The sequence below is a fragment of the Morone saxatilis genome, unplaced genomic scaffold, assembly GCF_004916995.1.
Source record: "Morone saxatilis isolate NCDOM2014 unplaced genomic scaffold, NCSU_SB_2.0 Contig1, whole genome shotgun sequence".
Lineage (NCBI taxonomy): Eukaryota > Metazoa > Chordata > Actinopteri > Moronidae > Morone > Morone saxatilis.
The window spans coordinates 17,237,911-17,252,391 of NW_023339651.1; the positions used below are offsets into that span (position 1 = coordinate 17,237,911).

General features: G+C 40.5%; 1 protein-coding gene across 1 annotated transcript in view; it reads left to right on the forward strand.

Annotated features, from left to right (window-relative positions):
• cacna1g (calcium channel, voltage-dependent, T type, alpha 1G subunit) overlaps positions 1-14,481 on the forward strand; it is a 155,722-nt gene that overhangs the window by 2,960 nt on the left and 138,281 nt on the right. Inside the window, exon 2 of the mRNA XM_035670064.1 lies at positions 10,772-10,905. Coding sequence (XP_035525957.1) covers positions 10,772-10,905 — 134 coding nt within the window. The remainder of the gene's footprint in view (positions 1-10,771; positions 10,906-14,481) is intronic.

A 14,481-nucleotide genomic window follows, 5' to 3' on the forward strand; every position in this document is an offset into this window, starting at 1 on the left:
CAAAATTAAATTACTGCATTACAAAAACTCTAAGGTCACAGGTAATACTCCACCAGGCCAAACAGTTACTAAAATGACACAAAATCCAATACATTATAAATAAAAAATATATACAATTATAATGTTGTGATACCTGACATTTGTGACAGTCATCCCAAAAACATCAGTAAAATAGAATAATATGTAAGATAATTCTCCACTTCCATCTGATGTTACATTATATGAGGATTATTCAACAAGGCATATACCAAAATAAAACTGATCAACAACTTTATTCTTTTTTTCAAAATATATTTTTTTTTAAATCCAAAGAGTTAGAATTTTCTTGTCTCTTCCCACTTGTCAACACAACATATGCTGAAGTGTTTGCATCAAAGAATTACAAGGATTTTGGTGTAAAACGTACAGCTTTTAGTGTCAAAGTTGCTTGTTAAATGGTGAGTCAAAATAAACAAATAATTGAACAATCAAACTGTATTTATCTGTGAGCATCAAAAATAGTCTGCAGCATTCTCCTTCGTTTGTCGACCCAAGGGCTAATATCCCAGTTTTATAATAACGTCCTGTTTTGCTATATTCAACACTGCAATTACATTTCTAAGAAACAAATGCGAGTTGAGGATGGCCTGGGTTCCTGTGCTGCCCTGATAAATGCCAGAAATGTAGGGATCCATTCATATGAAAACGCTAAAATACCTCCTGGCACAACATTATTGCAATTGTTCCCCACAGTTACATGTGTAACACTCAGATCAGGGCTGTGCTTAACATAGCTGTGCTAGCATCGGTGCTAATGAGGGAGCTCAGCCAGTCTCCTCTCTGATGCCGACTAAATGAGCTCTCATCTCCTGACACAGCTAATGGCTGCTGTAATGGTCATAGGCCATTGTGTGGCTGCGGGGTAGAGAGAAAGATGACCCATGCTTTATGTGGCAGCATTGTTGAAAGGTTTCCTGAGGGGCATTATTTACTGTTTGTTTTAATGACACTCGAAAGTCACTTGAAATTCACTTCATTACAGCACTGGATGGTGTCGAAAGTGATCGTTCACTCGGTGATTAGATTGTTATTTAATACATTTATTTCTTTCATTGTTTAATAGGTGAATCTGAGTTTTTTAAAGTCACCCATTAACAATCTATTTTTATCTAGGTATGTCTGTCAGGTGGTCAATCAGTTGGTCAGTAAGATATCTCAACAATGAATTAATCTATTAATGTGAAATTTTGTACACACATTCATGGTCCCCAGATGATAAATCCCAATGACTTTGGTGATCCTCTACAACAGTTGAATATATATTGCCATACACTAGTGGTCAGTACAAACATAAAGATCAATTGTAAAAACCTCAAAGGTCCATTGTGTAGGATTTATGCTGCATTCAGGTGGTAGACAGCAAACTGGATGTCATGTCCGTAGATGAGAGCAGGACGGTAAACTTAGGTGAGGGCGGAAGAGAATACCGGCAACTGTAACGGTACAGTACAGCTGTGGAAAGGTCTTCACCCTCCCCTTCCAAACGAGAAGGAGGAACTACAGTGGCTGCGAAACGCGTGAAAAAACTATACTAAGATGGTGAACATAGTAAACATTATACCTGCTCTGCTACATATTAACATTGCAGTTGTACGCATGTTAGCATGCTGAAAGTAAGTAAGTAAAGCCTTAAAGAACTGTTAGCGTGGCTGTGGACCTTTGGGGCCAATATTGATCTATATTGATTGATTTGAGCAATAACCATATATCTTAAACTATATTTTTAATCGAATGCGTAAACATACAATGAACATACATATCTGTCACATTCCTATCCTGCAGTTTTTGTTACTTACCTTTGATCTGCTAAACTGTGTCCTTCAGGCTCAAACTCCAACATCGTAATGTATATTTCTAGCAAGTAGAAAATTGGATCACTGTTTCGCTTTTCCACGTTATATCCCCTCTCTAAGACTTTATCCCAGTTGATAAACAAACCTGGACGGACTACAAATCAGATACAGGAGACAGCACATCAGAGAGCACTCCAGATAAGAGTGAAAAAGTAAGGGATAAGTGATGAATTAAGCGATGAAGTGGTTTCAAAGAAATGTCAAACTCTGGTTATAATGTAGCGGCTTTAATGTTAAGGAGTGTCTCTTTTTTCCCCTGAAGCGGAGATTTCAGTGGAACACAGCTCTGAACGCACACACTTAACCTTCCAGCGTCCCCCCACAGCTACACTACAAAACGATGTCTGTGAAAAGCTAATAAACTCACTGCCAATACAAAGGGAACGCTGGGTTACAGAAAGATATACAGAGGGATGACGAAAGAGAGAAAGGAGGAGGGAGAGGAGTTGGCAGAATTGGAGCCATAGATTTTAATTCCTCGCTGAGACGGAGCTTCTGACATTTTGTGAAGAGCCAGAGTGCTGCTGCTACATGGAACTGTGGGAGCTTTGAGGCCTGAATGGAAAACACACACACACACACACACCTGTACACCCCTGCGTCAGCCTGGCATGCGCCTGGGAGGATGAAGAGCTGCCAGATCTTGTGTCTGCACGTGTGTTTGTGTGTTGTGAATGGTCGTGATTGAGCTGAAGAGTCTCGCTCACAATATTATCTCCCTCCACCTGTGAGGAGTGGATCTCAACTGAATGGCAGATTACAGTTAGACTGCCCTATTGTCCTCACCACATGAGGCATGCAACGCCTTCGCCGCCACGTATGGCTGTCCGCCTGCCTGTCTGACTGCATGTGTGTGTGTGTGTGCATGATGAAAGCGTCTGACCCCTGTGATAATAGCATTCAGACTTGTGACAGGCAGAATTAGCATACATAGTGGCTGAGATTTATTTTCGGGAGAGGTTGCGGGGGAATGTTTTCACAGAATTGATGGCACCTGTTTTAGGCCAAAAAAAGAAGATTATATACAGATCCTATCGGTTAAGATGCCCTTTAGTTTAAGTGTGGGGACGAACCCAGCAGTCACTGAGTCAGGCTTCTAAGAGGACATGTTCCTTTCATGTAAATACATGTCGTTTGATACTGTATGTCTGACGTTCAAATGATGGTTCAGCGTTCCCTGTATGAAAATCCTCTTCTGCAGAGAATGAAACACTCCCATTGCTGGTAAGAGTGACGTTTTCAGGTCTCCATGTACTCAAAAATCAGTGTTTCTCCTTGTTCCTACAGTGTGATGTTTGAATGATGTATGTGCAGTTTGACACTAGAAGAATGTTTTCAGATTCATCTGCTCAAAGTGGAAAGTTTCTCTCTGCTCACTAAAAATCAGATTTTAAGGGGCGGGGCCTACCAGCAGGATTTGTGACATCACAAATAGTTTGGAAGTCACAAGACGTTTTGTGTCCAGCAGGAAAACTTTGTAAATTATTTGCATATTAATAGAATCTCGATAGAAGGATTGGTTGCCCTTTTCAAGATTTTAATGTTACTGTTCCAAGCGGACTATCTGTGTATGTCTTAATACGTGTCTGGAGGGGTTCTTTAAGAATAAATACTATACAAAGATTGTAGCTATATTTAGCCATTAAAGCTACAATAGCCAAACAGACAAACAAAACAGCATCTGAGCAGAAACAGCAGATCCAGGGGAAGACACTACCTCCTTTTTTATTTCTACTGTCTATGTATTAATGTCAGAAAATAGTGAAAAATGTCCATCACAACACCAATGTAAGGTGATATCATCAGGTTGCTTGTTTTCCCTTGTTTTCCGTTTACTATCGGATAAGACGAAGAAAAATAGCAAATATGTGAAATTCGGAAGCTGAAACTAGAGAACGTCGGGCATGTTTGCTCAATAAATGATAAAGATTCACAGATTATCAAAATAGTTGCAGATAACTTTGCTGTCGATTGACTAATCAATTAATTGACAAATAATCAATAACAAACAAGGACGTCCCTGCTGAAATCTCCATGCCGAAAATGCCACGACATTACATTTTATTGACTTGGAAATGAATCCCTGCTTACACCCTGTATATGGAGGTCAGAGGTCACGGTTAGCTGGTACGCTTCCAGGCTCTTGCTGAAGGGCCCTTTAGCAGTGGGGGGATACTTGCTACGGACTTCATCCTTCTGAAAAGAAAGACCCCCTAGCTGCAAGCACCCCCTGCTGATTGTTTAGCCACAGCAGCCTGTGCTCATGGGCAGAAACACATGGTGACATTTGCATAATGTGCAGGAATGTTTCTAATCTGCGGATCCCGATTGTTCGTCACGTCACACTCGGGCGCCACACGGCCTCTCATAACTGCTTTGACACTTAAGGATTTGTAGCGAGCTGCGTCAAATCATTAGGGAGTGTTTTAAGTGCACTCAGCATTAGTGATTAAGTGCACTTAGTTTGTTCAGGAGGTGATGAGAGGGCGCGTAATGTTGGCACTCGCTCGACGCATCGATAACACGCGATACAGCTCGCTAATGCTCGCTGGTGTGTGCCTGGTGAACACGTATGTTTACACTTGTTCTCAGGCAATGTGAGAAGCAACATGGGCGTTCACACACACACAGGGCTGTTAAGCTGGTGTGTGGTGTCACTGTTTAGGCTGAGAGGTTCACGCAAGACACATGGAGAGAGAGAGGGAACGAAGCTGTCTGAATGTTTTATGTCTGTCGGTACAGTGTAATTGTGTGTGGGAGATAGACACACAGAAGCACACACACACACACACATAAATACACTCAAAAGTTATCATAAGCAAGGATGTGAAATATGACACACACACACACACACATTCACACTGCAGCCGCGCACGCAGCGAGATACCGTGGGAGACATAATCACTGTAACTGGGGAGTGATACGCCTTCCCTGGGGGAGAGATGGAGGCAGTGGGAGAGAAAGATAAGAGGAAGATAAAGATGAGAGGGATGGAAGTCGGTGGTAGACGGGAGGAGGAGGAGAAGGAGGAGGAGGAGAGCCAGTAGCTCATATACAACAGGAATCCCGTCCAGCTGTTATAGCAGGGAGACTAGAGTGGGAGAGCAGATAAAGATGGCAGAAGGCAAAAGACATAAGAGGTATCTCACTTTGTCTTCATAGCATAAAAAAGTGGAGAAATATTACCTTTTATGTGAATTGGAAAATGAAACAAAATGTGTATGTCGATGTAAAATGATCAAATATGGGTAGCTGGTGTGGATAGCAGCCTCTGTCTCGCCTAATGCCAGTGCTACCCATACATTGAAGAACAACACTATGGTCTGTTACACCACCTGAAGGTTACTAAAGAGATATTTTGAAGCCTGGATTGGGTTTATGGCTCATCATCATCTTTGTTAGTTTTGTAGGTTTTATATGTTTGCTTGCTTGTGAAGAGATGTATAATTCAGGGTGCTACAGGTAAAATGAGCTTGTTTGCCCCTGGTGTACTTTCTGTGGTTGTCAGGCCCACATGGTGAGCTGACATGGCACACTGAAATAGTTCAATGACTGAGCTTGTTTTTATGTTTTCCTTCCCCATACTAGCAGAAAATAGATTGATGCAGTGTCGCGATTAAGTGGGAACAATGAAATGCATTAATACTGCTATTTTGACATGTCACTGAAAGGAGGGCACATGTGTAAATGTTACAGTTAATGATGGCTGAGTTCCATTTGGCTGCTTTAGCTTCAGGGTCCTGGTATTGTGCATGCTGGCTCACTGTCACACTGTCAGGGCTTACTGGGAGACTTGAATAGGACTGAGCCATTGTTAGTAACACATGTGCTTCACCTACTATGACAAGCCAAAATGTCTGCTGTGAAAAAGGCCCATAATGCGCAACATTTGGATGTATAAATTCATCAACATTTTGCACCAGTGATTAATCCTGTACCCACAGTTTATGGTATAAAGCTTTTACAATTGCTGTTATAAACAGTCAGCGTCTGGTGAGTCTTTACAGGGTTCGTCTGGTGCGCACAGGAAGTGAAGGCTTTTCCATTTCTGGCAGCAGCAACTGGTTTGTTTGGCATAAATATAGAAGCAAGAGCAGTGTTACCTGCCACCTACACAAAATCAAAAGACAAAGACTTAACAGTCCTGCCAACACTGTTTCATTGACAAATGATCTCAGAGAGATGCAGTGCAAAAAAACCACCGCAGCAATGAACACAATAAGCAATAGCAACGCATGCAAAACCTGAATGAAAAGTTGGCCCTTTCAAACTGTCTCTGAGTTATGATATACCCATTACTGGATTTCACTTTGCAAATGACTATTGCATACCCATCCCTTACATTATCTGATGCACTTAATTTTGCCTGCAGTATATTTGCATTCACCCCTCACAGTTTCAAAGCGTTTTAGATTGGATTGACTCACCACAAATTCTCTGCTGTCATTTGTTGGCCTATTTCACACTTTTGTGACAGTCACGCCGAATGAAAGCCAATTTCGCGAGGCTTGTCTGAACTGGGATTAGGCTGGATGATATAACATAATTAACTTTTTTGTTTTGTTTTCATATAATGTGGAAGTCTCATTATTCTATGGAGATATTCCCAAAGTTGCAGAAAATGTTCCAGTGGACTTAAAATATTTGCTCCCTCTGTAAGTCTCTTCACAGGGAGAGAAAGCAGTGGAGGGTAGAAATTAGGGATTGTGTGAGCAGTGAGCCGATCAGCACAGGTCACTGGTGTCTATTTCCTCCGAGGCAACCGCACATTTCCATTTTGGTAAACAGTCAGCTTGGTATCGCCAATGTCAGGAAACCTAGGAGACCTTAGCCTGTGATTAATGTGATATCTATTTTTTTCTTGTATGTTTAGAGTCATGCAGCATGTTTCACGCTCCACTGATGTGTGATACAAGTTTCGGGGAATCGATATCCTGATTGCAGGGGCTGTATTACCATGTGTCACCCCACCAGTATGCTCCACTGGGAATGCCTCGCTAGCATGTCCTGTTGACTTTGTTGAATTGGAAAGTCAGCTGTGCCTTGTGTGTTTGCGTGTGTGTGTGTGTGTGAGAGGGAGGACAGTAGGGAAAGATGAGCTGGCTGACAGCTCAATGTCAATTCATTGTAGTCCCCAAAGGCTTGGTCCCATGTTGAATGTGTTACATGCACTGTATGTGTTCATGTGTCGTGTAATCTGTGTGCAGATGTATATGTGTCTGGCATTGTGTGTGTGTGTGTGTGTGTTTGTGACAGTGTCCCCATCACCCTGAGTCTTAAGGGTGTTTCTTATATTATGGGCTCTGCAGGCATGCGGGCTTAAGAGTAATTACTCCCCAGCAGAGACGAGAGGAACGTCTCCTTCATTAAACAAAAGAGAGCAGAGATAGAAGGATGGAGTATCAGAGGAGAAAGCAATGCAGTCATTTTATGCTCAGCATGGCGGTAAACATTTCTGCTCTTCTCCCTTTCGCACAATGCAAGCTCGTTCTCTTTCGGTCATGCATCTTGACTTGTAACATCTGTCAATAGTTTTGACTTTCTGGTTGTTTTTTCCAGCAGATTGTTGATGTGCTCTGTTATCTATCATGCAAGGTCCAATGTGCAGAGATTCTTTTGAAGAGTTGATTGCTAACAAGTGCAATGCAGCTTTTATATCCAGGCACACAGAAACCATTCACACATACTGCAATTAATTGTGCAGCTCTAGTAGAAACATGTATGGCAAAAATATCATTAAAAAAATGTATACTATAGCAAAAAGCAAAAAATGTTTTTACTGGAGTATTAAAGGGATTGTCTGACATTTTGATAAATATAATTATTTGTTTTTTTGCTGAGCGCTAAGATGAGAGAACATTGAGCTGGAGCCAAGAGGGGATAGCTTAGCTTAGCATTAAGACTGAAAGCAGGGGAAACAGCTAGGTCTGTCCACCTACCTATAGCTCACTAATTAACTGCATCTCATTATTTAATTTGTTAAAGTGTTAGATTCACTAGTATGCGAGCAACTCTTACTTGTTGATCAGGCACCTGCACATTAAAGGCTAGAACTGTGGAGAATACCATGAACTACTGTATTTTGTTCATTGCCAGTAAGTGAAAAGAAGCAGTTGGCGATACCGTGTGTCATTATCATGGAGATAGCGTATGTCTGTCTCAAGGTCAATGACTGCAGTGCTCGGGGCATTCCAGATTAGAAGAAGATATCAGGTGATGATCAATCAACAGGGATTGATCATCACCTGATAGATCAACATAATACCTGCCATGTGATATTCATTTAAAGGATTTCCCCTGCCTTGGTCAGGGCGATGCACAAATGTTTATACTCATACAACATGGGAAGCATTTTTTAAAGCAAAGTTTATGTTCAACTATTCAACATGTTGGAGAATATTTCAATAAACATTAACAATTTTAAGCATATTGGTGCATAATCTGTGCACAATCCACACAGAAAAGGTATATTTTCAATCCAACTCAAAAATTAAATATTGGCTACCACAAATCTGTGAATTTTTCCTCTCTAAAATTTGTATCAATATCAGCCTCAAAAATCCCATATCAGTCGGGCTCTAAGTGGAAGAGCATTTAATAATCCAAAGTTTAAAAGTGAAGTGAAAAACTGAAAAATATTTCCAATTATGTAAAGGTGTGCTAGAGCAAATACATTATCTTACATTAATATGTAAGTATATGTGTGGTTCAATTAGGCTCGCTTTCAGCACATTAAAAGTAATCAGTATCAGTAATCAAGTTACTGCATCCAGCCAAGTGGGAAATACTTTCGCTTAACAGTGTTAAATTATGCAGCAGTCAGACTTCACCGTGGTACAGTACTACAGTATGGTATTAATGCTGGCAATCCTTACATAATGACAGTGCACAACATCCATATCACTGTATTTGTCATTTACTCTGGCATCGAGTAGCTAGTTCCAGGAGACAAACAGTTCAGATTAAATTTAGATCAAACACTGAGCACAATGTTTTTTCTTCTACCTTTTCTTTTGGGGGATACTGCATCACTGAACAATCTGCTCGGAGGCTCTTCAGCCTCTTTGGAGTAAATGAGTTTTGTGTAAAACATCTGGAGTGATGTGTGGTCAGTATTAGGGAGTTAACCTGGGGCAGCTGTTTGTTAAAGAAAGCAACTGTCTGATGGAAACAGCAGTGTGACCCTATACGTCGAGTCAAATATTTTGGGCTTTCTAGGCAGACTCCATGAATGCTCACCAGAGATGGGGTGGATGAGAACTTTGCCTTGCACACACACACACATACATTCCCGTGTGAAGCTCTACATTTTACTTACAGTGAACTTTAAAGCAGCGAGAGGCTAGCTTCTGCCTAAGCTAACAGGATTTGATATATTTATACATTTCTCTGTTCATGTTTGGATGACTCATCTATCAGTGGGTGTCCTGTGCCTTGATCTCTTTCCAGAGTTTTTCTTTTATTTTTTGACTTTGAGCTGGATTTTTCCCTCCTCATCTCCAATTCTGTCTATTCTGCCTCTTAAATTTATTTATTGATTTTCATATTTCAAGAATTAAGGTTGTCTTCTTTTCAATTCCTGTCCAACTCCCGTCCTCTTTCTCGCCCTTGTTTTCTTCTTCAGTCCAGTCTGATAATGATTTGGAGAGCTGATGCACAGTCAGACAGCCAGACAGACAGTAATGAAGGCAGGAATACTGATTAGTGCAATGAGCGGCTTGTTCCAGGTTATTACATTGTATACTCTGGATCAAAAGCCATTTGTCACTTGAGTCTCTGTTAAGGCAGCAATGGGCTGGAGGACCCATGTCGTTGGCAAGCATCTGCGTTGCTGAAGTGTCCTTGAGCAAGACACTAAATTCTTTTCAGCTGCAAAGAGGCTGTTATCTTTTTTCTCTTTTCTTTTCTCGTCACCCCCTCCACAGGGAGCTCGACCTCCTGGCAGCAGGGCAAAGAGAAAAGAAGATTCCTCTGCAGGAATTAATAAAGTATCACATTGCTGTCAAAGGTTCTCAGTGGGTTATTTTTAAACATCAAATATGACAGATATTAGAGCCTGACTAATACTTTGCCTGAAAATATTGGCCCATGTCATAGATATCTGCTGTATAAATAACAACATATAGACCAATATATAACCAAAAACTGCAGTTAAGAAATGCAAAGATGTGTTTGAAGTTGAGCTCCAATGTCCTTAAAAACAGTACTTTGACAAAAGTTCTTAGCACTGGAAATCTTCTGAGTTTTTAGCAAAATGTCTTGGCGTATAACTATTGGATGGATTTCCCTGAAATACAATACTACTAATAATACTGTACTTTGATGATGGTGATTTGGCATATCCATTGCTTTATTTTAAGACAAAATACCTGCAAAACTTCTGACATTCCCCTCTGCCTCAGCTGTACTTTGTGTTTAATGCTAATTATCAAACATTTGCATGCTAACGCGCTAAAATAAGATGTAAAAACTTACTGCGAGTTGAGCTGTGCTTATTGGCTGCTCTTAGTTTCAACCCGTCCGTAGCAGGGGAGAATGGCGGCTTACCTGGTCACACACGTTCTTGTATTACAGATAAACAGTACACAAAAATATGTTTCTGATAAGATACTTTTTATGTTTTCTTACACCCATTAAAATCAAGAAGGCCTTGCGACACCACATGACGCTTTGGCGACCCCTAGTGAAGGTCCTGACCCCAAGGTTGGGAACCAATGCTTAAACACCACATAAAAAATATATTCCTGTGCTCCATCATGGTCATATTCTTGAGGATCCTCATTTAAGACATCTTTATTATTTGTGTCATATCAAGGTAATATGCAATGTCAGTGCCCTTGCAATGCTAACTTCTATTTTCTGTCTCTCTCTTTCTGCAGGACTTCGATGACTTCATCTTTGCATTCTTTGCCATTGAGATGGTGATCAAGATGGTGGCTATGGGAGTTTTTGGCAAAAAGTGTTACCTTGGAGACGCCTGGAACCGCTTGGATTTCTTCATCGTAGTGGCTGGGTGAGTTACGCAATTGCACACACACCAACACGCGCACAAACACACAGGTGGCTAAGCATAACCATGCATAAACACTGGGGGCTTGCACAAGGAGCAGTATACACACACACACATGCAACAAATCTGAGTAGTAATCAATGTGGAAGTCTGGGTTTGGGAGTGCAGGGACAGATTCATGAACAAGGACAGAATCAAGAGCGTAATAGAAGATTGTAAATGTAATTGTGCCGCTAGATTTGAACAAGCTGCAGGGTTTTTTGCCTGCTGTCCCTAGAGCAGATCAAACGATGTTGGATTTGAGGCACAAACCTGTTAGAACCAGTCCTCTAAGTCACATCAGGCTACTTTCCAGTGCGCTCCACTGGGTTAGTCATTAAATAAATTTACCCTAAATGTCCTGTAAAAGTCTTTTAACTAGAAATTGGTAGCAACCACCCTCTTAAATTCTTAAGTGCTCAGAATCTGTCAAACAGCTGAACAGAGTGAGATCAGCTTTTAAGATGAGTGATTGCAAAATGAGTTTTTTTTAGTTAAAAAGCATTCACTTTCTTCACTTACACACTTTATAACTTTACTTCACTTGCAGATTTATGTTTTGTGCTTAACAGCTATGCACAAATCCTGGCACATGATATACTTGCAAACAAATACAGATTGTATATGAACACAGTGGGCACAGACAAGGTGGCACACATACACTGATGCACACACAGCAATGCACACACACACACACTGTAATTTGATTAAACATGTTACAGAACCTAGCCTGCTGGTTTTGGTCTGACATTTTCATCACACTACATCCCCTGCTGGTTTTTAATGCCACCCTTCTGCCACAGCTTCTGTTGTCCATCAGTGGGAACAGGGCACATTTCCTTCTTAGCGTGTGTGTGACTGTGTGTGTATATGTCCTTCAGCAGCATAGACGAGATACATTTCACCTATTTCTGTGCAGCAGCACACCTGTAAAGCATGTGAGCAGCACCTGTTGTCTGCAGTCGAAGGGCACCGTCTGAGCTTCTTCCTCATTCATTTAATTCCTCCACTCTCTTTGTACCTGCATTATATATCCGAGTGGAAACCTTAGGATCAGAGAGAGTAAAAGCTGCTTCCCCAGAGAGCAACTGATCCAGTGCCAGTGGAGCAGAAGGAACTGGATGGGAAATACCTTAATGTCTGATATTCAGGCACTAATCCACTGAGTGATAAGAAGGCCAATAAACGGATCTTCAAATTTAAACCATAGCAACAGGAAATTAAAACAGGTGCAGCGTTTATGGAAGGAGGTCATTACAGCTATGATGAATAGAGAATTCTACTTAGAAGCATAGGGATGAAACTGTAATGTACTGGTGGCAGAAACTGGGTCATTGCACCAGTGCAGGATGAGATATGCATAAGCATGTGTTGCATATAGGGCTGTAACTAACGTCTCTTTTTGTTATCAATTCACCAGCCAATGTTTTTATTGATTTATCAATTTCCACCATCCCAAGTTGACATTTTTAAATTGCTTGTTTTGTTCGACCAACAGTCCAACTGTCCAAGATATTCAGTTTACTATCATAGTCTAGTCGAGGAAACTAAGAAAAACTCAAACGTTAGAGGAGTTAGGAGTTTTTTTGTGGCATTTTAGCTTAAAATACATACTAAAAGGTTTAGTAAGAAACATTTAGAAGGAACTATTTGTATGCATGTATGTTTTCATTAGTGTATAATCACCTGAATATAGGAATCGTTGTGTTTTTGTAACCTTCGAAGCTGTTATTATCTACACAGAGGTACTGCAGCTACTTAATTTTATACTGTTAATTTTACATATTATATATATACATAATACTTTATATTTTATCTTATTTTTGATTCTGTTCTTAAGGTCAGGGTTTTTAATTTTAGTTTAATGTATGTTTGTATTTTGGTATGCTACTGGATGCTTGAAATGTCCCTTCTGCGTTGCGCAACAATTTGCTGTATTTCATCCATTCTATCATCTATCTATCTATTACTACCTCTACTACCACTACCTACCTACCTACCATCATTCCTTCCTTCCTTCCTTCCCTGTCCTTCTTCCTGCCTTCCCTGCCTGCCTCTGCCCATGAGCCCACATGTTAACGCCATGTCTTCACAGTACCCAGAATGGCCAAAACCACACAACTGCTCTATATACTGGCCTTCATTCTAGTGTCGTCAATACAGGAAAGCAACCGGTGTTCATTCTCTGAAATCAGCAACTTCACCCGCTAGAAGCCAACTAAAATCCACAAACTGGTCCTTTAGAACTGGTCATCCATTATCCATCCTTGCAATAACATTCCTGTTGGATCAAATAATCCGAATAATCATTTCAGTTCTAATAGAATCATGAACATAGAGCATGTATGGAAAACACAGCAACTGAACTGTAGTCGAGTGTACTGTTGAATACCTCAATAAGACTAAGAATAGGTGGTTGAAAAGGCTCGGCAGTATCAGCTAAATTGACAATTTCTTACAATACATATTATGTAACTTTTTGTGCAGAAACATGTACGTGTATGCATTTACCGTTTGCATTAAAGATAGGTTAGGAAATAAAGTTTGTGTTTACATGAGTCAGTAAAAGGAGTTTGCACCTTTTTCTTCAATGAGTGTCAGTTTAACAAAGATGAAGTCGGCCGGGTGTTGCTGTGCATTTGTTAAGGGCGCTTTTAATTATTTTCAATTTTACGCACTGATAGTTTAGTTACGAAGTCCGACTGTTTATAATAATAATAGAGTTGTAGGCCATTGTAAGCAGCAGGGCCTCGCGTCAGTTATCATTTACACATGCAATAACCATTTAAGTAATGCCCTCCTCAATAGTTTCGCAGACAGAAGGCAAGTTTTTAATCCTGGATACCATGGTGTTTTTATTGTTCAGTCCCCTATGGCAGTAAAACTGTGTAAAAACATCCTTATGTAATTTCCATCTCCCTTGACTTGACCAGCTTTATCAGATTCACATTTGGTTTTCCTTCATGCTTGGTTCAAAAAAGCTCTTTACACTTGTTCGACACACCACAATTTCAACAAAATGGAAGCAAAAATGTGCTACGGTTCGTTCTCCTCTTGCAACCAACCTGAAAACTCTATCAGCCCAGTCGGGCTGAAAAGGCTAATGGTTATATTTTCTCACCTTGTCAAGTACAGAGTTTGGTGCATGGTGCCCGTACTCTTTGCCAAGGTTATGCCACCGTTGTTTGACTATGTCTCTAACAGTTGGGACAGTAAGTAACACAATAATTCAAGGAGACATATTTATACCATCCATGCTGCTGATCGCTTTTGTGGTGCAACAAGAAGCCCGTTATTCATCATGCCTGTCTAATCTATGTTAACAATATGGTAATTTAAACATCTGAATTGTGGAACTACACTAATGTCATTAAAAAAGGACCAAAACGTAGATTTAGTGCATCTACGTGTAGTTTCAGATCACGCTCCCCTTATTCACTCCCCTTCCCGAGTATGAAGAGCAAACTCCCCTACGTCTACAGCCAGTGTTTGGTTTGTCCATGTTCTGGCTACCCCTAGAAACATGCTGTTAACATGCCA